Below are 23,506 nucleotides of genomic sequence, written 5' to 3' on the forward strand. Positions count from 1 at the left end.
AAAAAAAAAAAAAAGGGCAGGCCTTTAATGAGCATTTCCTGTGGTACAAAATTCATAGCTCCTTATCCATTCTGAAGATTCAACTTGTTAAAATCAAGCAATCCAGGACCATACTCCAATATTGTTTACCTCTTCATAGGTGGAAACACAGCAAGGAGCAAAGCAGGTTCCAGTGACAAAGTTAAGGGGTTTTATGCAGGAGCTATTGTTTTTTTTCGCCTACATCCTGTCAGTCCCACTTCCTCCCCCGGAGAAGTCAGTGAGCATGGGTGTTATTACATGATCAAAAGCTGCATATTTGGGGTCTCCACTACTAGCCAATTTGAGTTGTTGAGCAGCATAGGACAGTTGGAAGGCAGCATCCGGATGGGCGGAGTCAGGCAGTAAGGTGCACTCCCTTTCTAACAGCTCCGCCACACCTTTTAACAGGTCCCAGAAACCAAATCCTAGTGCAGCTTTTCGCAGTCGGTTTAGCTCCTTAAACACACAGAAAAGCTTTGTTATTAAATTATAAAACTACTTATTACAAAATAAGACTTTCCAGTATTTAGCCTAAACAGTTAAAGCATGGTTCCCAAAACAGTATGTTACCTTGTAGAAGGTCTGAGTTTTCTCTGGAAGCTTTCTTGCATTTCGAAGTATTTTCTGTACATCTGTCTGTAAGGAAAATACATTTACTTTTAAATTGTGAGCTATATTCTCTAGTCAGGTGTTGTGAACTGGGCCCCTAAATCACATGTCCCTACTCCATAAGGCTTGTGCCATACCAGTCACCAGTAACATTATCTTGACAGGACTCATGGGTTGAATATCATACCTGCAGTCCACTGGCTTTGATCCAGACTGTGACATTTTGGGCATAACTGCGTTTGTTTTTTGGTAAGACAGGAAAAGGGCTTTTGCTGTCATCCTCCCCATAAGGATTTTCTGGTGCATCTACACAGTCAAAGGATTTTAATTTAAAACATAACAGTGACATTTATAGTTTGGAAAACAAGCATATTGAAATCTATAAATGGTCATTATGTTAGGGCTGTACCGAAAGTAATATAAATTACTCTACCAGCATGTGCAATTTGAACAACCTACATTTCAGTTACTAAAATGTTATGGCCACTTAAGCATTACTTTCAGTATAGCCCTTGTATTTTATAGTAGACTATAGTTAGTAACAATCATATTCACTGTTGTGCAATTATACAAGACAATAATAACAAAAACTAATTATTTTGTAATAGACATTAAAATCCAACAAATTTTTCCTTCTTCCCTGTGTATCTACCTTGAATTAAAACTTTTGTTTGGTTAAATATTAAATTCAGAATATCTGTATTCTACCTGAAATGGGTCCAAGCTGAGAGATTTTCCCTAGCCACGGTAGAGGCTCTGGGCCAGGCTCGAAAATCGACATCATCAGATTTGACTTTTTCTTACTATCTGCCTGTGAGTAGAGCATCCCAAACCAATCAGGCCTAACAGAGGAGTTTCATGATTAGAGATGGACACAAGGGACTATACAATAGTATACATAAAATATGCTAAACCATGGCTTGATTATCTTATTCAACAGCTTCTTACCCCAGCTGTACAAGGGCCACCATGCCTTCCACTTTTAGACTACCATGCAGAAGGACACAAAAATTCGGGCTCTTTCCTGCCATCTGATTGGTTGATGCATCCTCTTCTATTTCATCAGCGGCCCCCGCCCCCACTTCATCCGCCTCTGAGAGCAAACACAAAAGCAGAAATCAGCATTTTGCCATAAAATACAATGAGCGTGAATAACAAAGAATCAGATGTGGAGTGGGAACCTTTGTTAACAGCTATGGGTAGGACCAGGTGTCTGGACAGGACTGGAGGACTCGCAATATCACCAATCTCAATAAAACCTATAATCTCCAATTCTGGAACACAAACCATACATGTAATTTAACATTCTTATTAATTTAAACTTAGCCCGTGTATAATGTATGTGTGCAGGATAGCACTGCAAAAATATTCCTATATAAAGGTTAATTGGTGTTATGCACAGTTCAACTTAACCTGCTTTGATCAATCTATTTATCCATCCAACATGTGTATTTTAGAATTTTGCAAGAAAACATTTTTTTAAAGTTAAATAAAAACACTAATTTTAAAATGATCGCCAGTGCCACAATGTGTAGTGAAGCCTCCTTTAGCACAAGTCAGCTATTACCTAATTTCTGTAGGTCAACCATGAAGGTGACAACTTTTCTACTAGAAGAAATACATGGGGAACCTCTCCTAGTTCCAAAAAACCCTCCCCTAGTAATCCTTCACATCACAAAACCAGTGTTACATTTCCAATGTCCATGTATATGTATATAAGATTGCAGAAAATTGCAAACGGTACCTGTTTGCACTGTTTTTGGTATCGGGTCAAGCTCCTCATCCAACAGCACAGGCTCTGGCCTTGGAAACACCTGCACATCAGAAGCTAGGTTTCCACAGCGCAACACAGCATGAAAAGGGATGTATGCCTGGTCAATCAACTTCCTGCCAATAACATGTTTCCAGACTTAGAACATGGTATTCCTATTCGGTCTCTGGTACATGACGTGCAAAAAAGCACATAGTATAGCAGTTATATGGATGGAGCAGTATTTATACCCACCCAAACATTGTTTGAACACTTTTCAGACAAAGTGGTCCATCCATAGTAAAAATCTGTCCTTCTCCACCACTTAACGTGAGAAGCTGCTCCATATTGTCCATGGCATCAGTGGCTTGGAGCTGCAATAGAATTATGGCCAAATTATTGTTATATGAGGATTTCATATACTGGTGTGTTCTTGGATCTTTTAGAAAGGTAATTAAAGTCCAAGGTAGCGATAGTAAAAATAGTTGAAAATGGACAAGCAAAACCCTTTCAAATGCTGGATGCTTCTGCTGTTAAGTGTGTGTAAATAAAGCACAGAGAAGCTGTGACCGTGATTAATGTCAGTAAAGATTTTAAATGTAAAACTGTCAGACTTCAAATACATCATTTTATACTATATACTAATTAACGATTAGTAGTTAGGATTAGGCTTAAGATTAGGGTTAGTATAGAGCATTTTTTCCCTCATTCTTAAAACAGTACCTCCTCTGCACTGGCGATACACACAATGTACAGTTTGGAGGGGAAAGGGAAAGGTAATGGAAATTTCTTTTCCTCTCCCCGATGCTTCAGTGTGGCCAGCGAGTGGCGCAGAGAACCACGACCGATACCCAGCGCTCCATCTGTCACCAACACCACCTACAGGCCGACAGAAAAATCAGCAAAACAACCAGCAAAACACCATTAACAGCAAGTTTCTTGAGTAGTAATGTCAATCTGAAATATATTATGCATCATATCAAGACATGTCAAAAACCTCTGAAGTAAACAAAAGAAAATATTAGAGAACTACTCAGCAGAGTCGAACACAAATCTACAACAGTAAGGCACCTTGCTGCTAGCCGATAATAAAAGTGTCGTTGCAAATCAATATCAAATTATTTTGACTGATCATCCATATCCCACGGAGCATGAAACATTTCTATTCTGATTTCAGCCCATATGAACACTAAAGGCAGATTTTTATATTGTATTGCGTTATTAGAAAGTGGTCTTCACCTCCATCCTCAAACACCACATATTATTGAGAATATTTTTGGGAAAATGGTGCTTACGCCTGTGCATAACAGAATACGGAACACAGTACCTGGCAGGGACAGGTGTAGCCCCACTCCTGCTGCACAATGTTACTGACTCCTTGCAGCGCTGACTCCAGGCAGGTTTTATCATAGTCCTCCAGATTGTTCAAGGCCTCCTGTGCAAAGTGCAAAATTAGTGAAATGTTTAACAACAAAAATCTTATGAACATGTAAGTTTGCTATTTTTTTTTAGTTTAAAAAATAACTACTTTCAATCTAAAAATGAAACACTCAATATTTCAAATTGCTTAAATAAAAATGATATCAGCAGTAATCATGTTGCACCAGAATAGTCCATACCTGTAGAGTGTTGTAGTCCCTGGTGAATGGCACCATAAGCTCCCAAAGAGATGAAAAGGCAACAAGTGCAGTGAACTCCAACTTGTAATTTGTGGCCATGTGTTCAAATAGCATGGTTAGTCCATGGACAGCCAAATTCTTCCTCTGAAACTCCTCACTGCCTTCCAGTGACACAGGCCGTGTCATGGACAGTGAAGCGTCCATAAGAACCACAGTTGGCATGATGGCAAAGGTATCTTTATTCACTCTCTAAAGACGTTCTGGAAGCTCCCACATCTTACCTGTGAGAATTTAAATCAGAAACTGATTATGTCTAACGTGTATCTCTTATGTCCTGTTAAATTAAAATTTTATTTGTCACATACACGACCATACACAGTATGATATGCATTAAAATTCTTATACGATAGTGCATGACCTAAAGAAAAGAATGGTATAGAATAGAAAGACAGAAAGAATGATTTTACTGCAAAAGAAAAATTACACTAAAGGAAATGTAACATTTTTTTATTGGAATAAATATATTACAGTACAATACATGGCGTTACGCTTCCCTTTTATTCTCACAGAGAATTTTAGATACTTTATTTATCAGGTTTTCATCATCAACTTACTTTGCATCACTACAGTAAATACAGCAGCACACAGATGAGGCAAATAGGCTGCTTTGACTTCGAACTCAACACTACTGTCTCAGATTAAACTCATATTAATTCAATGCATATTCACAACGCATCTCTACCACACTAAACATAGAATATAATCCGCTTTGTTATTAAATACGAAGAATTGTCCAATGTCATAGTATTAGTCGGTTAAATACATCAACGAGCTATCTAGCTAGCAAGCAACATTACGACGCCTGAGCATTTACTGCGAGGAAACCGTGCTCGAATCTAAGAACAATCGAAATGAAATAATTTTAACACTTAATACAACTATTTTGGCAATAAAATAAATAATAAATATGATTAAAAAGAAACTTTACCCATTCTGAAACCAGAAAAACAAAAGCAGCTAAGAGAATGAGAGTGCACCGCTTAATGGGACCGGGTAGGGACAAGGGCAAGCTGACATTCCGTTCCGAGGACGGACAGAGACAGAGCGAGAGAGAGAGACAGAGCGAGACAGACAGAGAGAGACAGAGAGAGAGAGAGATGAAGCACTTGTTGCAGCTGAAGGGAAAACCCACCTACACAGTCTCTATTACTGACCAAAATGTCAGTCCTCTTTTAATAACGAAACTATAGCATTAATTGGTATTTAATTCCACAAAATGTAAACAGCTTTCTTTATTGTTTTTTTTTTTCTTTTTCCCAGTCTCTTTTGTTTGTTTCCAACAGTTGTTTATTTAATAGAGAAAAGGGATCGGAATAATTGGGATAAAAACGGTTTGAAGACGTGGAGTAATGAGAGTGTAGAGAGACAGTGCATATAATCTTCTTAAAAAGACTTCAGGTATTAGGTATTATGCTGATCCACGGTGGTGAGCTGTCCTGCTGTGTGTGTGTGTGTGTGTGTGTGTGTCCCAGTTGACCTGAGCTGCTGTGCGCACTGTGCGAGTGTGTGAGCGGAGCCGGAGCTCTGCGTTCAGCCCAGCTGTCTGTCCATCAGCAGCACCGCGCGCGGCTCCGTAAGTACACCTCTCTCTCACACACACCTCTCTCTCTCTCTCACACACACACACACACACCTCTCTAACATCACCGACAACCTGAGACTCCGAGTAACATATAAAAGAAACAAATAAAAACAACAACAACAACAACAGGGGATATGTGATCGAGATCCTATACGGTAGAGATCCTCCTACCTGAGGATCATCATTGAACTTGATTTAGATTTGTCACTTTAGAGGTCACTTCACTCGCTTAATAGAGGAAAATTCTGTTTTATGGTTACCTTCGTCTTGTTTCCTTTATAAATTGTTGCAGACATTATTGCTTTAGTTAATTCTTTTGTCATATCACAATGGCTTTTTAGTTATCCATGTTGCCTTGCACCTCCAGGTTCTGGGGTCGATTCCCACCTCTTGTCTTTGTGTGCATGCAGTTTGCATGTTCTCCATTCTGCTTGCTGGGTGTACTCCATTTTTCTTCCACAATCCAAAGACATGTAGATTAGGATAATTACTATTCCCAAATTGCCTGGAGTGTGTATGTGTGCCCTGTGATGGATTGGCGCCCTCCCAGGGTGAACCCCACCTCGTGCCCTCTCCCTTGCACTTTATACAGGATAAATCGGCATAGACAATGAGTGAGCGAGTAATGTTGCATTCCTAGACTGTTTGTGACTGGGGTAAAATACTAACAGACATGCAAGCAAAACTATAGTAAACAGAATATTGCATTATTATAAAAATGTATCTTATTTTTCCTTCCCTTTTTTAGGTCATGAACAGCAGTTTAAACATTTTACTGCATATGATAGTGTTTATTTTTGTGTACATGACAAATAAAATTTTAATTTAAAACCTGTTGCTTAAAGTTTATGTCTGTTGTTTGCAGCAAGAGACCTGGGAGATGAATCCTCCAATCCTGAGACAATGAGATGCTTCACATCGTGACTGTTCCCTTTACACCCCATCATAACCTGGTGGGACACTCTGGGATATACTATATAGGACAAGAGCACCTCCATTAGAAAAACCAGTGCAAAATGTATCTAACTCGGAGAAAGAGACTTCAGTTGACCCGTATTATATTTCTTCTGTCTGGGGTTTTGCTTTGTTGTATATACCAACTAACAGTTAGAACCAGATTACCAGGACCCTGGACCGAACCTCAGATTGGAGAAAATCCCAAAGTTGACCTTGAAAATGCTACTAAAGGACTAGCAGGGAAAGCCGTAGCACCAGCTAAGCTGACCACCACTGCTGTGGGAGAAGGTATATCGTTGCAAACAGAGCATAAGTCAGACACAACTGCATCCGCCACCCCTCTGAGACCAGAGAAAACAGAAACAACAGCGGTACGCCCAGCGACCACCACAAACAAGACAATTGTCCGCTGCGTCTATGTAGATCCAGACCTTCCGAAGCCCACTCCAGTTCCTACACCAGCACCTGAACCCACTCACCCTACACCTACAATCAGCATCCCTGGCCCTGCAGAGCCCCCTCCCGTAAAGGGTGAATATCCTCAGGACATCTTCTCAATTGAAGAACGACGGAGAGGCTGGGTGTTACTGCACGTCTTTGGGATGATATACATGTTTGTTTCTTTGGCCATTGTGTGTGATGAGTTCTTTGTCCCTACTCTTGGTGTCATCACTAAAAAGCTGGAGATTTCAGATGACGTTGCGGGTGCAACATTCATGGCGGCTGGTGGCTCTGCTCCTGAACTCTTTACTTCCCTGATTGGTGTCTTTATCTCACACAGCAATGTGGGCATAGGAACTATCGTAGGCTCAGCTGTATTTAACATCCTTTTTGTAATCGGAATGTGTGCTTTGTTCTCACGGGAGATGCTCTACCTCACCTGGTGGCCTCTCTTCAGAGACGTGTCCTTTTACATCTTAGATCTGATCATGCTCATCATCTTTTTCTTGGACAATACCATCGTGTGGTGGGAGAGCGTAATGCTGGTGGCTAGTTATGCAATCTATGTCTACTTCATGAAATACAACGTTCAGATTGAGCGAGCATTCAAGTCGCAGCTCCTCAGGCACAAGAACATCGTCAAAGTCATCCCAGTAGAGGAGCCTGAGAAGGTGTGTGTTCGTTGTTTTTGGGGGTACATTAAGACAGTCACTTTATACTTTAGAATATCATTAGACAGGCCTGCTTAGTCGGTGTATTCGAGTGATCTAATCTAGTTAGAGTCAGTGAGCCATAAAACAGGATTAGGTTTGTTTTATGCCACACACATGAGCTTACCTTAAGGGCCTTTATTAACACCGAGCGAGACATTCTAAATGCATTCCAAAGATATGCAAACATCTTTTTGCTTAATTCTGTATCATAGGTATTATGAGAGGGTATTATAACATTGTCATGCACAGACAACAGTAGAATTTGATTGTCCTATGTTTATTCATCTCACACACACACACACACACACACACGCACACACACACACACACACACACACACACACACACATTCGACAGCCTTTGATGAGACAAAAAAGGATCTCCTGTGTAAGCGAAACCTTACTAATGAGCTGTCCTGCCATTTGTGATGTAGCTCACACAGATTAACAGTGACAGTTCAATAAATATTAATCAAATAATGTTAGTTCAAATGTATAATAGATATATTTTTACAAGCTCCTCTCCTCCAACCTTACTTTCTCTCCCAGCTTAGACAATGTGATTATTGGTGGTTTCTCTTAGAAGAGATCAGCACTCACACTAATCTACCATAATGTTTTTACATACACACACATATACACACCTGAGATGAGGGTTAGAAGGTGTACAGAAAAGATTCACCTTAAATAATGTTCAAACTTAAACTTAACAATGTTTATTTCAAAGCAGCATACGGCTTAATACCTTTTGTTTGAGTTTTAAATATTTATCGTACTCAATTTTCTTCAGAACTTTTTGGAGTTATTTGAGTAGAGTCTTTGCTACGATAGCTGCACATTCACATGCCCATAAAGTATATTTAGTTAATTAGACCCGATAAATGAAAACCAGTGGTGCATCCTGGGTGTCAATTCTTTCATCCTTTTTAAGTATTTTCCTCTGCTAGCTGAAATAAAGACATTCTCACTGTTAACCCTAATCCTATCAGGCTGTGGTCTGCTGCCCAAACTGTGTAACATATAGCATGTTTAAATTAGTTAAGTGTGATTGGAGCTGATATAGAGTTAAAAGGATCTAAGAAGGCTTAAGAAGTTTGTCAGCCTCTTGTATCTGAGTAGAACTCCACCCAGTGGCACACATTTAATACTGATAATTAATTAAGGGAGATAACACTGCAGGGCATGCTGTTATAGGAAAATAATTACCATGGGCTGATTTCATGCCACGTCCAGCAGTCTTCTACAAATCGAAAGTTAATGTTCAACCATGAATAATTATTAATTGTTATTACTTTATACAAAGCACTGCTAAATATTTGATGGAATATGTTGATTAATTTTCTGAAACACAGCTTGGGTAGTATTGCCAGTTGTAGGTCGAACATTGGATTTATATTAATGTGTTCAATCTAACACACAATATTTCTAATAGTAAGAACTCATTTACAGGAACTTGGAGATCACTTTGCATCTAAGAGTAATAGTGAATGGATTAAAACTGTTGCTATTTAACAAAATTCAAGATATAATTCTTGATTTGGTTAAACTTTACATTTTTGTTTTACATGTCTGGACCGACAGAGCACACCACCCAGGCGTGTATTAATTTCTCATAACAGCAAATCACATTGTGCATTATTTCCTACACAGATAGATGTCATTGTCTATATTAACACACACAAAAATGCAAAATACAAGCTATTATGTACTGTATAATTGCCTGAGGCTTAAAAGTGCAGGCACTTGAGACTTCTTAAATAAACTCTGATACAATGACTCTTCACAAAAAGCTTTACCATAACAGTGATCATGCTTTTTTCTTTGTTCAAATAACAACAAAGAACCTGATAATTACGCATCACGTCAAAACTACTTTTAATGGGGTTTCAGAGGTGTATTTGGCTGAGCTTGAAGTAACATAGAGGCTTTGTTTAATCACAATTGGGCCATGAGAATAGAATTTATGCTACTTTAAATTTAAATGGAAAATGCCATTAAAAAATCATAGTTCATCTCAATGGTGCTGTAAATTTTTTAATAGCTGCCTTTATACCTACTTATTATTTGACTTGGCTTGCAATTCCGGATTTTGAGTACCTATTTCGGCTTGTGATTTGGCTTTTTTTCATGCGAATGAAGTCGGTGGGCACAGCTAGTATGCTTATAATTTTAAAGCTCCGGTCAGGATGATTGTTAGTGGATGCACTACTAACAGTATCAACAATGTAATAATAACAACAGTTAAGGAATAGAAAGCATGTACTATAAAATTATAATAATTATAGTAATATTTATACTTTACCTATAGTAATAGTTATAGTAATTCCATTTTATTTTATTATTATTTTATATTCATGACTAAAATATTTTTTTGTATTTCATAAGTATCAGCTAAAGTACAATATAAAAATCTGATAACGAAATGTATTTTAAATACAGGGGCCAAGGTGCATCAATGGATAAGGTGCTGGGTTAATGTAAAGTGTATTACTGTTAAGTGTATATATGACAAATACTGGCTAGCACCTAAAGATATAAAGGCTTTTCTTAATAGTATGTTTTGTAAAAGTATTGTAATTTGCTCACGACAAATATATCCTACAATATATAAAAGTAATGGTTTTTCATCACACTAGATGCTTAGAGGGCAGAGTTTAGTGATCATGGGTGACAGTGGGCTTTAGGAGTAAAAAGAACCTAAACATTTAAATGATTAAAACTTAATATCAAAAAGACTAACTATTCCTAATGCATCTTTAATACGGTACCTTAATCAAATGTTTCATTAAATTATTATTAAACGTTCATGTGGTATTTGGGAGCATATTTTGGAAAATCTGTACTACATGCAGACAAATTGTTAATATGAATAATCCAATCTTAATTTTGCATAATATGGATAGTCCAGGGAATAGGGCACAGGATGTAGGGGGCCACCAAGGAGCTGAAAACTGCTTGTAAACATAATTAAGACTTTGCAGACAGGGAACCTCAACTATAACTATAATTGAGGTCAAAGGGTAGTGAAGCACTAAAGCAAAATGATCAGGAGGGACTGCCAAGTTGCATGGCTAATATTAGTGTATATCTGTTTCAACACTGGATTCATTTTTTTGAGGATCTGAACTTATGTTTGGACAGTTCCATATTTTTTTTAGATTTGTTATTGTGATTATATTAATACATGAGTCCACTAAATTAGATGATACAGAAGGGGTTGACCTTGATCACATACTAGGAAATATTTGAGATTCTCTTCATTTTTTTCTGGCAATAATGATATTGTACCTGTTAACCCTGTTAATGCAGGGTTAGCAGTAAATTATGCTCTCTTGAATTTTAGGAGTTTAAATCACATTACCAATTTCTCTTCTAAGCTTAATTCAGCATATTAGGACTTGTGAACGTAACCGTTCATTATCATTTAATTTTATTACAAACATATTTTTTTAAAATATGAATGTAAATGTAAAAGAAGAAATTATTCTATTTCTTTGATATTGGACTTCTGTAATGCTTTAAATTGTTGGATTTTACAGGAAAATGGGACACCAGTTGAAACTAATTCTACTCCTGAGCCTGAAGACAAGAATCTATTAAAGGTAATTAAACAATTTCAAAAATGAATAAAAGCAAAATAGATTTCCATATTCAAAAGAAACATAATTTTTAATTGGGAAGAATGCACAGAATAAGAGTAATCTTTGACCCCAGGTCCTGCCACAGTTGTAAAAAAGAGATAAATACAATGTTCACCCTTGGCCTACACTGTCCCTAGTTGGACTACAGAGGTTCCTAGATGGATGGATGGATGGATAATCTATGTTAGATATGAGTTTCACATAATTTTTTCATGTAAACAAGGGATTTTTAAGCATGCTCTCCAACTGTTTTCCAACAGTGCTTTTTAAGTATGCTTTTTTAAAAAACAAAAATCTTGACATTATGAGAATAAGTGGTAACCTGTCTTTACCCTTATCTGTCTGTGTGAAATTAAATGTATGTCTATATGCTTACCTTCAGCTGAGGCCCACACTACAACGAGGGGGTAGTTCAGCATCTTTGCATAACAGCACCATGAGGAACACCATTTTCCAGCTCATGATTCACACACTGGACCCTTTGGGTGAGGGTAAGAGCACTTCAGTGATACATCCCTTTATAAAAGGAAGCCACTTTGCATAAATTGTTGAAGTCATGTGGCCTTTTAAATAACAGTGTAGCCAGTAAAGCTGCGAATCATGATTCATGGTCATGTGAGGTTTTTAAGAGGACAGATAGGAGAGGATTTTGGAAAAATCAAGATATAAATGTAAATTTCAAGCCTATTAAAATAGTCTTTTAGATTTAAAAAAATAGATTTTCAAAAAGTACCAGAGCTGAGGTCATTTATATATAATGTAAAGAATGTGGTTCTGAGTTAATGAGCAAATTCATTGGTAAGAAATATCAGTCTTTTTAACATTGTTCAATCAAGAGAAGAATTGTTGGAAATCAGCAACTGATGATTACATTTATTTTCGGATTTTGTTCGCTTGCTGTACATTTAGCAATTAAATCTCTAATAAAATAACTAAAAGGATTTTTGATCACAGTAACTATTTCTGTAGAGGAACGGTAAATTATGCTAAGGGAGTAGAATATACAAGGGAGTTCCTGTGTCCTTCACTGAGGAAAAGGGATTAGCAAAGCATTCAAATGAAGGCAGCACTAAGTCCAGATTGAGACTAAGCAGGTAAATGCCTCTCTCAGTCTTTGAAATGAAGAGTGTTTCGGGTAGGTAGGCAAGGATGGAAATGACTCCTAAGAATAGTCGTTGTTTGGTGGCATTTTATCTTGTCATAACATTAAACAGAGATGCCTAAATGTGCTCGTCATTGCTTATTTATGTGTCATTTTATATACTAATTAGGCAAGTTTATGAGTAAAAATAATCAGAAATCTTAAAAAAGTGCGAAGTAATTTCACAAGGGTTAGACATTTAATTTTGCATAAATATCCCATAGCTTTTCAAAGCAGCAGCACAGTAGTTTTTTTTCTCAATTCTTGTAAGTTTACACTGCAGTAGCCACCATTGAAATTGAAGATGCTTCACAAGTGATAACAGAAAACACTGCACATGGAGGTTAAAGGAAGTAGTTATACAATATACCTTTCTCTTGCCCTTATATGTGGGGATTTGGGGGAATTTTATGCATATAATATCCAGCGTGCGTTTCAGCTGATCTCAGTAAAAGCATGTCTAGGGGTCAGTGGTAAGGGAAGAGGAGGCGTTAAAAGTCTTTTGTATCCGATGACCTTAACCTCATCCTCACGGAGTAGTGTTGCAGCTGCAGTCTCATTGGTCCTCCTTGTTCAAGCTACCAGCACTGGGCTGCTCCAGCATATTAAGCTGCTTTTGATAGAGCTCATAAAAGCTGGCTGAGAGCCAGCCTCCAGTAGCGCAATCCCTTTATCTTATCAGTGCTCTCCCTTATTCATACACAACAGATACAGCACACCTGCTACATAGCACTTCACATGACCCACTTTGTGTAATTGTTATCTCTGTTAATGCATACAGTATGTGGTTTGTACTGAAGCATTTGTCTCTCTTGGCCGTTCTGGGGAAAGGCAAGGCATGTACTGTATCGTTGATCAGATTTATATAACAACACTGACCAGCATGGATAACTAAACCTGAATCTTAATTTAGAGAACACTTCTGCATTGTTAAGCAATAATACCACTGTTATAATCATTTTGAAATGATGAATAATTCATTCATAATCCTTTCTCCTATTCAGAGATGAGAGGTTGGGCTTTATCTCACATGGTTTATGCATTTGTTATATTTTCATGCATGTGTGCTCTTAATTCTCCAAGTATTGCACCATCGTGAAATAAAAAATAACAGAAATAGATGTTATCCGATTTAAATAGGTAGACGTGAGTTGATTCAGACATTGCATACTATACTGTATGTGTAGCTGGGAAGGTTTTTAAATTTGTTAAAAGGTGCTGTTGTGTTCTTTTTGAAAGCGTTCATATGAATCTCTGCTTATTAGACTCAGTGATAAATGGGGGTACAAAGCCAAGCAGCTCTTTGGGAAGTAAAGGTAAGCTGTTGGGGTGTGCTGCAATGCCCATTTTATTGTGCATGTTTGTTCTGTGGTGCCTATGTTGGTGTTACAATGAAATAATAATGTATTTTAATTGCACTTCTGCTTATGAGTTTATATGTGAGTTGGATATTCATTGTAATAGAGCCAGATAGTTTACATTTCACAGCATACATAAAAGAAGTATTTTTCAAATATCTGCCTTCTACAGTCAGGTCCAGATATATTTTACAAAATGAACAAAAAGTCTTTTTAAAAATAAACAACATAGATAATCTGATCAAAGACACATTAGGCAATGATGCATGCTTTTATTATAGTGACAATGTGTTTATAAGTTAAAATTACTGGTGCAGCCTTCCTGATGCTTTTTCTGGTGATGCAGCGTACTATATTATTTTAATTCCAGCTTTCAGAAAATCGTATCGCTGCTGTTTGGCTACCCATGGACAATTTTGTTGGAACTGCAAGATATGTTTACAAGTTTTCCAAATGGATCCTTCTAATTTATTTGTTGCTCTTGGTTTTCTGCTTAAATTCTCTTCAGCCTACATATTCTATTTTACACCGACATTCATTGTTTAAAAATAGTCATAACAATGCATTGGTTTTGTTTTTGTTGTTGTTTGTATTATTACATTTATAAAATGTTGTGTAAAATGTACAGTGCAAAAATTATAATGTAGTCTCTTGTTAGGCAAACATATTTATGCAAAGGGTCCTGAAATGTCCTAAGTTAGTGATTTACTGGTTTTGCATTAGAAAACATTAGACAAACTCCAAATTGCAGTCAGTAATTTCTCTAATCCAGTTCTAAAAAATATTCAATAGTATGAGGGTTATTCAGACTTCATAGCAAATGCATTTATCAAACCCATACTATTTTCAAATTGGGCAATGTGAAACACAATTTAGAATTAAAGAAATACTTAAAGAAAAACAGCTCTTTCGGGAAGTACTGTATATAATGAAGTAAACAGGTGACTCATTGAACAAGGGGTAAAGATGGGTGTCTCTCTTTATTCTTCTAATTAACTTCATCTTTGCATCTTTGCCAAATGAAATTTATGGTTTCACTTAATTTCTAGCTGTATTTAACGTCCATATACAGTTAAACCTTGGATTGCGAGCATGGTTAGTTCCGGCTTGTATATCAAAATAATTTCCCCCATAAAAATAATGGAAACTCAGAAGATTCATTCTACTGCCTAAAAATTCATACAAAATTAATGCATACAAAATATAAAGTAAAAATAAACCAATGAACCTGCACTTTTCCTTTGAAATAATTCCTGCAATCCGTTAGAAGCAGTGTTTCCATTAGTCTGTGTTTGTGCGCATGTGTGCATGTGTGTGTGTATGTGTATGTGTGTGAAGCCTCAATCGTTTTTAAGTTAAAATTCATTTAAAATTTTTGCTCGTCTTGCAAAACACTCACAGACCAAGTTAGTTTTCTTTTATTCCTTATATACTAATATTAACATTTACTGCATATTAATCTATCACAGAGGTTTAACATTTAATAGACCAGCACTGCTGAAGTTTTAAATCCGATTGGTCATCACTTCAACTTGTAGGTGGATGCTCCACATAATCAAATCAAGGACTTAACAACGTACTGTAATTCAAAATCATGTTGCGATTTAACAAAGGAAATGGGTAGAATCCTTTAATTTTTTTAACATCTTATTCATGTTAACAATCATGTTATTTCTTATTTAAATATTATGTAAGAAGGAAATAATGCACCAATAATTTTGACACATACAGTATGTTTTAAACAGATACAGGAAATATACAAAGTCTACTCATCCCTTTTTAATTATAGGCTTTTTTGATAAAAAAAAAAAGAACATTAAAGTTTTTAGGGGAAAAAGAAATAACATATACTATCCTGGTTGCAAATGTGTGTACACCTTTTTATAATGTGAATGTGACTGTGCTCAGTAGTAATCACCCACATTAAAACTTGTGTAAACACATAATTATCATAAATCTGTTGTAAATAAAGTGATTCTGATTAACCCCAAGTAAAGATTAGCTGTTTTTGTTGGATTTTCATAAAACACTGTAAAGGCTATCAAGAGCAAGTATCACAACATAACCAAGAACAAGAGATAAAGGTAAGATAATAACTTCTTAGAGAGAGGCTGACAAAAGACCTACAGCAACATAAAAGGAGTTGCATTTATATCTGACACATGCTGCTCATTCCATGCATCTGACAGGTTCTCTCTTTTTTTTAGTCTTGGCTATGAGCAAAGGTGGCTAGTCAGAACCCGTTTCTTATGGAAAAATATCCCAGTGCAGTTAAATTATCCCATCCATTGGTATTATTATCTGATGAGACGCAGGTAGAGCCTGTTGGCCCCTCTATTTTGGCACAATATCTGCAGGGCTCTTTGAGACAACTTAAGGTAATACAGTAAAAATGTCACCTTCCTGCACCAAAATGACCCAAAACATAGATCCAATGGCTTTAGAAGAAGGACATAAACATTTTGAAATAGCCCACTCAAAGCGTAAAGATCTAAATCGGTAGATCAAAACATGTGGTATGACTTGAAGTGGACTGTGCACATAAGATCTAACAACTTGATTCTAGCGAGATCTAGTAATATTTGCAAGCAAGAGTGGAATACATTTGCGAAATAAAGATGTTTAAAGACTAAATAGTGAAGTGATGAATTACAAGTAAAAAGTGCTTTAACAAAGTATAAGTTAAGGTTTTGTAACCAGGTTAGTAAAAATTTTTTCCCCCTTATTTTTGCTAAAATGTTTCTTTTTTTGGGAACTTGTCACGTTTGTTAAGCATGATTCTTTTTTAAAAAACACAAAAGCATATAATATTAAAAGGGTATGTTGGGTTTTTATATTCACTGTACTGTAGTTGCTGTATTACAGTCTGGGACAATCTGATAATTTCGATTTATACATATTATTTATACATCCTCAAACAATTCATACTCATTTACCTAATATCTTTTTTGATTCTGTCAATCTGCATTGTGACAATGAACATTATTAAACATGCTATATAAATAACATTGAATTGATTGGAATATTATTATTTTCTAATTTCTATGAAAGTATGCTTTCCCTATATGTTCTGTTCAGCCACAACTTACCAATTATAAAGCAGTTAGTTCTGGACCATTACATTGATTAGACAAGTGTTCCAAGATTGTTGATCTTTAGGTGTCATTCACTGTTTTTATTACTCTGCTTATCTTTGTTTGCTACAAAAAAGTCCAACTTTAGCAGTAGTTCATTACATTAAACTAATTTAGCCAGTGGCTACAGCATGTCAGTCAGTCTCTGTTCTGCATGACAACACTCAATGCCTAGCTGGCCAATGGCAGATTCACATGCTTGCTGATATTTGCTATTACAGCTCTCTTGCTCATAAACTATTGTTTAGTTATAAATGACAATACCAAAGTCTAAGATATGAACAATCATATTTATATTACGGACATTATGTTTAATTAATGACAAGGTGAAATAAAGCACTGAATTTTGCTGTATTGTTTGTGCGATTGTGTTCAAATCCGAACATGTAGCATTTATGTATATATTTGCTGTTACGTTTCCCTCCCTTTTATCTCTATTTATACATTTCTGTTCATTTAGACATTACTGAGATAAATTAATTACAATTGTATTACGATAAAACATAAAAATCCTGGGTTAATATTCTGCTGTAGATTAGTACAAATTGGAACAGAACAGAAAGGTTACGCATAACATTATCGATGCTGTTTCAATCAGCTTTTTTGTATAACTTTACTAAAGGGTGACTTTATGTCTAGACCTGACTGTATATTTTACTTCTTTTGGTTTGCAGTGAAGTTTAAAGACAAGGCTCAGATTTTGAACAGCATGGCCAGGGGGAGAGTAGAGGGCAAAGAGAAGGAAAAATCAGGCAAAGGTGAGCTCCGGTATTCCATCATGTCATCCCAGTGTCTTAGTACACAGTGTGTTATCATGGTTGCAAAGAGGTTTACTTACAGGTTTGAATTTCATTGGCTCATCTAGCACGAGAGCTCAGCTGCTTATTTACACTGCTGATTAATGTGGCATTTGCAGAAACAGCAGCACACCAGCTGGGTCCCGGATGAAAGGTGGCCAGGGAGGATTCAGACAGTAGCTTCGGTTTTGTCATCCTTGTCTGTTTGATACGAACACAGAAGATCTTTACACATTAGTTATAGATCTTATAAATCATAGTTAATGATATTTTTTCAAGACTTAAGTTATAAGGTGCACAGCAAATTATTTAAAGTGCCAAATAAAATGATGTTATTTTATTTTTATTGCTTATTTTAAAAACATAACTAGACTTGTGAGTCATTCAGTTCTGTCATAAGTTAAATGTATTAATCACAGGCTGCTTGTTTTAATTGATTTATGTTAAATTAATATTTTACAGGTGAAGATTGTAAGATAGAGGAACGAGAGGAATCCAAAGAGCCAGCAGGTGCACCTTCTTCTAAAAAGGCAGACACCAAGGAAAAGCCAGAGGGACAGAAGGTGGGCAAACCAACTAGGAGGAAGCAAAGATATTAAATAATATGCACTCACCATCCAGTTTAATAGAAACATCTGTACACCTGGGCAGATTTATGCAGTTATCTAATAATTAAAGCATGTGGCAGCATCACAATGCACAAAATTATGCAGATAAAGATCAAGAGCTTCAGCTGTGGATCAAATCAAATGTAAGAATAGGAAAAAATCTTTGTGATCTTATGTGCATGGTTGTTGGTGGCAGACGGACTATTTTGAGTATTTGAGAAATTGCAGACCCCCAGGTATTTTTACACAAAACCGTCTATAGAGTTTACACTGGATGATGTAGAAAAACAGAACAATGCGTCTGCAATCACTGTGAAACACCTTGTTGATGAGACATATCAGAGAAGAATGACCAGTTGGGTTTGAGCTATATCAATTTAATTTAATTCAATTCAATTCAATTCAATTCAATTCAATTCATTTTTATTTGTATAGCGCTTTTAGAAGCTATAGCTATAGATTTAAAAGAAAATTGTGTCTGAAATGTGAAAAATGTGTGTGAATCAAAATGATTCAGGTTCACAGGGGGCCTGGAGCCCATACCAGGAGACTTAGGGCACGAGGCGGGGTACACTCTGGGCAGGGTGCCAATCCATCGCAGGGCACACACACATACACATACTCACACTCTCATTCATACACTACGGGCATTTTGGAAATGCCAATTAGCCTAAACTGCATATGGGACTGTGGGAGGAAACCGGAGAACCCGGAGGAAACCCACCAAGCTCGGGGATAGCATGCAAACTCCATGCACACAGAGACGGGGATTGAGCCTGGCCAGGAATCGAACCCGGACCCTGGAGGTGCAAGGCGACAGTGCTAACCTAGTGCTAGCACTATCCACTACACCACTAAAGTTTTATCAGACTTAAACTTTAAGAGACTGTTATGTATGGAAATCACAGATCCCCTATTTCCAAAATACTCAAAACAGCCCATCTAATTCCAAAAGCCTTGTCAAGTTTAAGGTCGCAGAGATCCCTTTTTTTCGTTCTGACATTTGACGTTGCTCTTGACCTGTACAGTAATTTCATGCTTTTCTGCATTGTACAGTTGCCACAGTATTGAATAATCGGATGATTGCATAAATGAGCAATGTCTATCTTAAAGTGGACGGTGAGTGTGTATTAGCCGTCTAATCTTTCAGTACTGTTTCCTCTCTTTTTCTTTCTGTAGGAGGAAGAAGAGGCAGTAGCAGGAGAGGGAGGGGGCTCAGAAGGATCAGAAGGCTCTGATGATAGTGATGAGGACAGTGATGAGGACAGTGATGAGGACAGTGATGAGCACAGTGATGAAGATCAGGATGAAGATGGCTTAGAGGATGATGATGGAGAGGAAAATGAGGAGCCTCTGTCCTTGGACTGGCCAGACACCAGAAGGAAACAAGCCACGTACCTGTTTCTTCTGCCCATTGTATTTCTTCTGTGGCTCACCATACCGGATGTCAGAAATCCAGTAAATCCATATAATGTCTTACACTCTGTGAAGCTTTGTTAACAGTCCCTGGTTAGAGTTTAAAATTAGAGCTGTGTGGAAAAATTTTTATCCTACTTTCTCACTTTTAAAGAATACTGACCAATCCTGCTCACACAAGGTTTGTTTGTAAGCATTCATGATATTTTCTAATAAGGGCTTATCATTCATAAGCAAATTAACAACTTAAAGCACAGTGACCGTGAACAGGTTAAAGCAATTATTGACAAATTTGTCAATGAATGGCGAAATTAATGAGTATTAGTAAACCAAATTTATACTAGAAGCAGGCCCTTTCAGTATGTAGGCCCTTTCATATTAATGAACGTATGAACTATTAATGACAAGTATTAATCAAGTAATATCTTAGAGTGGACTGAGACCTCCTTCACAATAGGCCTGTTTTCTCATCAGTTTGTTTCATTGTTTTTACAGGCATCCAGGAAGTACTTTGCCATCACCTTCCTGGGTTCCATAGTGTGGATTGCTATTTTCTCCTACCTCATGGTGTGGTGGGCGCATCAGGTCAGTTTATACACATTTGCCTTTTAGGACAGATGTAACCTCATGGATCAACCATAATGAAGAATCCATCATGGTAAAGTGTTTTCTTTTTTTTTTCAAAGGTAGGTGAAACCATTGGCATTTCAGAAGAGATAATGGGTCTCACCATTCTGGCAGCGGGTACATCCATTCCTGACCTAATCACTAGTGTGATTGTAGCTCGCAAAGGCCTGGGAGACATGGCAGTTTCCAGCTCTGTAGGCAGCAACATATTTGACATTACTGTGGGGTAAGTCACTAAATCCATTGCATATGGTGGAAAAGGTAATATAATAGTAAAAATTTGGTTTAGAAGACATGAATATTAGGTCTTTAAAATATCTAAACAATGGGTCAGTTTCTTGCCCTTTTGAGAAAATGCTATTTCAAATTACTCACTGACGTGGTTACCTATGGATGCATTAAGAAATTACCAAAAAAAAAAAGATTTTTGCCATTGGTTAAGTGGGCTGTAGTGATATAAATGCATCATGTTAGTTGGACCTTTCACTTTTATGCTAGTTTCATACCTTTCCATGGTATCTTGGGCACCAGGTTCAAAGAGCATCCATGGTACACAGGATAAATTTTGAAGGTTCATTTGCAGCCAATCAGTAAGGCAGATGTGCTAACATTAGTAGGTTTGGCACAGCATGTCCCTTACCAGGTTGAAATGTGATAAGCAGCTCCTTCACAGAAGAATCAACATCAACATTTTTATTAATCCAATGCTCAGTAGATCAATCAGTAGAGCAGCTAAAATGTTGACATACTGTATGCAGTATAATATTTTAAGATTTTCCTAGCATGCCATCATATTTGTTCAGTGCTTAGACAGTGCACATCTGACCATGGTGTTTGTCACCAACAAAATAATGAAGGTACGGACATGGTGAGCAACAATACATTCTGATGCTCGGTTTGAATTTCAGTTATCTTGACCATGTCTACATGCATGAATTCACTTCTCTGCCATGTAATTGGCTTTTTATATATTTGCATTAACAAGCAGTTGAACAGGTGTACTTAATGAAGTGCTCAGTGAGTTTAAATCCCAATCTCGAATAGAAATAACACTTACAACACGGTGGCAAAAAAAAGTTTCTATTATATTAGTTAACAGTTTTACTGAAACAAGACAAATAGAAACCCAAGTACAACTAAAATTATCTTCTAAATGTTTTATATTTTAATACTAATTTGCAGACCTTATATAAGTGGAACATATTTAAAACTATAGAGTGCAACAACAATGCAATGTTTTAATATAATGATCTTTAATAGTAATTCACAGTCAGACCTGGCGCATTAAAATCACAACACGGACTTAATATTGTGCCTGAAAATAGTTACGACTAAAGAAAGAGCCATTCCTTAATTTCTAGGTTATGAGTTAAGTCAGAGCCACAGCCACCAGAAGAGAGATAAATCTTTTTCCCTTCAGCTGTCTTTGAGCTGGACAGCTCATCATCCTGACAAGCAAAGCCCCATGGACAGCTCATTATCTCTATAGACCTTAATTAGCAGTACTGTATGCTGTAAGATCAAAACAAAGACAAATCTTTTTTCTTCAACAAGACCTTGTGGTTAAGCTGGTGACATATTGCTACATCTTGGTCATATAGGACAGTAAATTGATCAACTTCATGATACCAATAATGCATTTGTGGCTTGTTATTTAAAATTGGACAAGAACAATGAAAATAGTGACTTCAGTAACAAGTAAAATGTCAGTGTGACAGAAGAAACTATATGAATAATGTCATAAGATCCATCATTCTGCTCTTTTGATGTGGAAGTTTACCAACAGAATTTAAATGTAGATTTTTTTTTTTTTTTATGCATATTTGAATTTCATTTTAATGTCTCTGCAGGCTGCCTGTGCCCTGGTTAATGTATTCATTCGTCCATGGGCTGGCACCTGTGGCTGTCAGCAGCAATGGACTTTTCTGCGCCATCGTGCTGCTCATCCTCATGCTCCTTTTTGTCATCATCTCCATCGCAGTCTGTAAATGGAGGATGAATAAAATGCTGGGCTTCACCATGTTCATGCTCTACTTTGTGTTCCTTGTGCTCAGTGTAATGCTGGAGGACCGCATTATTGTCTGTCCCGTGTCAATTTGAGCAACACCTTAAATTCCTAGTGTCTACTAAATTGTTAAACATTCCAGGGTATAATCAGTCATTTTTTCCTGTTTTATTTCATCTCTCCCTACTAACCACCTGAAAAGATGGGAACTGCTTGGACACCTTGTGTGGAGTTTGCATGTTGCCCACAATGTGTGATTTGGTGTGTTATTATTTGTGTGTGCTGGTGTCCTGCAATGGGATGGCTTCCCATACTCAGTGATTTTTTCTTTTCATTATTTAGAGGCAAACTCAGCAAGACTGTTTTAGGGAAAGACAACTGTAGGATTTCCTATTCCAAATATTGTTTCATACATCAATTTGAGACCAGTGTTATTCTTTGGTTATCAGGGGTTTATAACACAGTTACTGTACATGCATATCTCTTTTTTTAACACCGCTCCTTAGGTAAAACTGCTTTAGCCATCTTTGTATTATTGCTCTCTGGAAACTAACAATACATTCACATCAGCAGTACAACTAACTCAAAGACATTCATAGTTGAATGTATGATTTTTACTCAGAAACTAGTAAGATGCCTATGGTAAGCCACTGTGCAATTCACCACATGGTGGCATTTTATGCATTTTTATAGTAGCTGGTTTACCCCTTTCAGTCATGCTCTCTAAATTTTCTGTACACAATTTCCAGTGAAGATGTCTGTAATGTACAATAGTCATGTATATTTTTTGTTCCATAAGCCAGCCTACAGTAAAATATATTGTAAACAGTCAAATGTCCTTTATTATTTTATACCAAAGCATATAGTCATACTGATCTTCAAATGTAATTAAGAAGCGGTTTGGTTTTTGGATTATGTGTTTAAGTATGCAGAATGAAATTGAAGTATTTGCCACATCATGCTCATCCCTAGCTGACAAGCAATGTGTTCACATGATTTTGTGTAGTATATGTATGCAGACACATTTG

General features: G+C 36.8%; 2 protein-coding genes across 9 annotated transcripts; one reads left to right on the forward strand and one right to left on the reverse strand.

Annotated features, from left to right (window-relative positions):
- Positions 1-219: 219 nt before the first annotated feature.
- Positions 220-5,087, reverse strand: ints14 (integrator complex subunit 14). The gene is made up of 12 exons (XM_053500489.1): positions 4,988-5,087; positions 4,000-4,280; positions 3,708-3,815; positions 3,104-3,259; positions 2,636-2,754; positions 2,375-2,517; positions 1,812-1,904; positions 1,579-1,723; positions 1,339-1,472; positions 818-936; positions 592-657; positions 220-477 (listed from the first exon to the last, which is right to left on the reverse strand). The coding sequence occupies exons 2-12, from the start codon at positions 4,219-4,221 to the stop codon at positions 220-222; spliced, it is 1,563 nt and encodes a 520-aa protein (XP_053356464.1). The 5' UTR covers positions 4,222-4,280; positions 4,988-5,087.
- Positions 5,088-5,526: 439 nt separating this feature from the next.
- On the forward strand, positions 5,527-22,682 carry slc24a1 (solute carrier family 24 member 1). Of its 8 annotated transcripts, none has more exons than XM_053499755.1 (11): positions 5,527-5,632; positions 6,507-7,710; positions 11,291-11,353; positions 11,775-11,883; positions 13,799-13,849; positions 17,700-17,783; positions 18,285-18,385; positions 19,610-19,888; positions 20,342-20,431; positions 20,533-20,699; positions 22,324-22,682. In XM_053499755.1, the coding sequence occupies exons 2-11, from the start codon at positions 6,658-6,660 to the stop codon at positions 22,571-22,573; spliced, it is 2,247 nt and encodes a 748-aa protein (XP_053355730.1). In that variant the 5' UTR covers positions 5,527-5,632; positions 6,507-6,657; the 3' UTR covers positions 22,574-22,682. The 8 variants fall into 8 exon arrangements, with proteins under 8 accessions (XP_053355730.1, XP_053355731.1, XP_053355734.1 ...); XM_053499756.1 differs by having other exon boundaries at positions 11,775-11,877; XM_053499759.1 differs by lacking the exon at positions 17,700-17,783.
- Positions 22,683-23,506: the final 824 nt, after the last annotated feature.

The sequence above is a fragment of the Clarias gariepinus genome, chromosome 7 (genome assembly GCF_024256425.1).
Source record: "Clarias gariepinus isolate MV-2021 ecotype Netherlands chromosome 7, CGAR_prim_01v2, whole genome shotgun sequence".
Classification (NCBI taxonomy): Eukaryota; Metazoa; Chordata; class Actinopteri; order Siluriformes; family Clariidae; genus Clarias; species Clarias gariepinus.

Excerpts from the sequence above, each read along its gene's own strand:
- ints14 (XM_053500489.1), bottom strand. The coding sequence starts at position 4,221 with ATGCCAACTGTGGTTCTTATGGACGCTTCACTGTCCATGACACGGCCT. Across the intron at positions 2,518-2,635 it reads AGTGTTCAAACAATGTTTGG|GAAGTTGATTGACCAGGCAT; the intron begins GTGGGTATAAAT and ends TGTTATTGGCAG. Across the intron at positions 1,905-2,374 it reads ACCAAAAACAGTGCAAACAG|AATTGGAGATTATAGGTTTT; the intron begins GTACCGTTTGCA and ends TTTGTGTTCCAG.
- slc24a1 (XM_053499755.1), top strand. The coding sequence starts at position 6,658 with ATGTATCTAACTCGGAGAAAGAGACTTCAGTTGACCCGTATTATATTT. Across the intron at positions 13,850-17,699 it reads CAGCTCTTTGGGAAGTAAAG|TGAAGTTTAAAGACAAGGCT; the intron begins GTAAGCTGTTGG and ends TTTGGTTTGCAG. Across the intron at positions 18,386-19,609 it reads AAAAGCCAGAGGGACAGAAG|GAGGAAGAAGAGGCAGTAGC; the intron begins GTGGGCAAACCA and ends TTCTTTCTGTAG.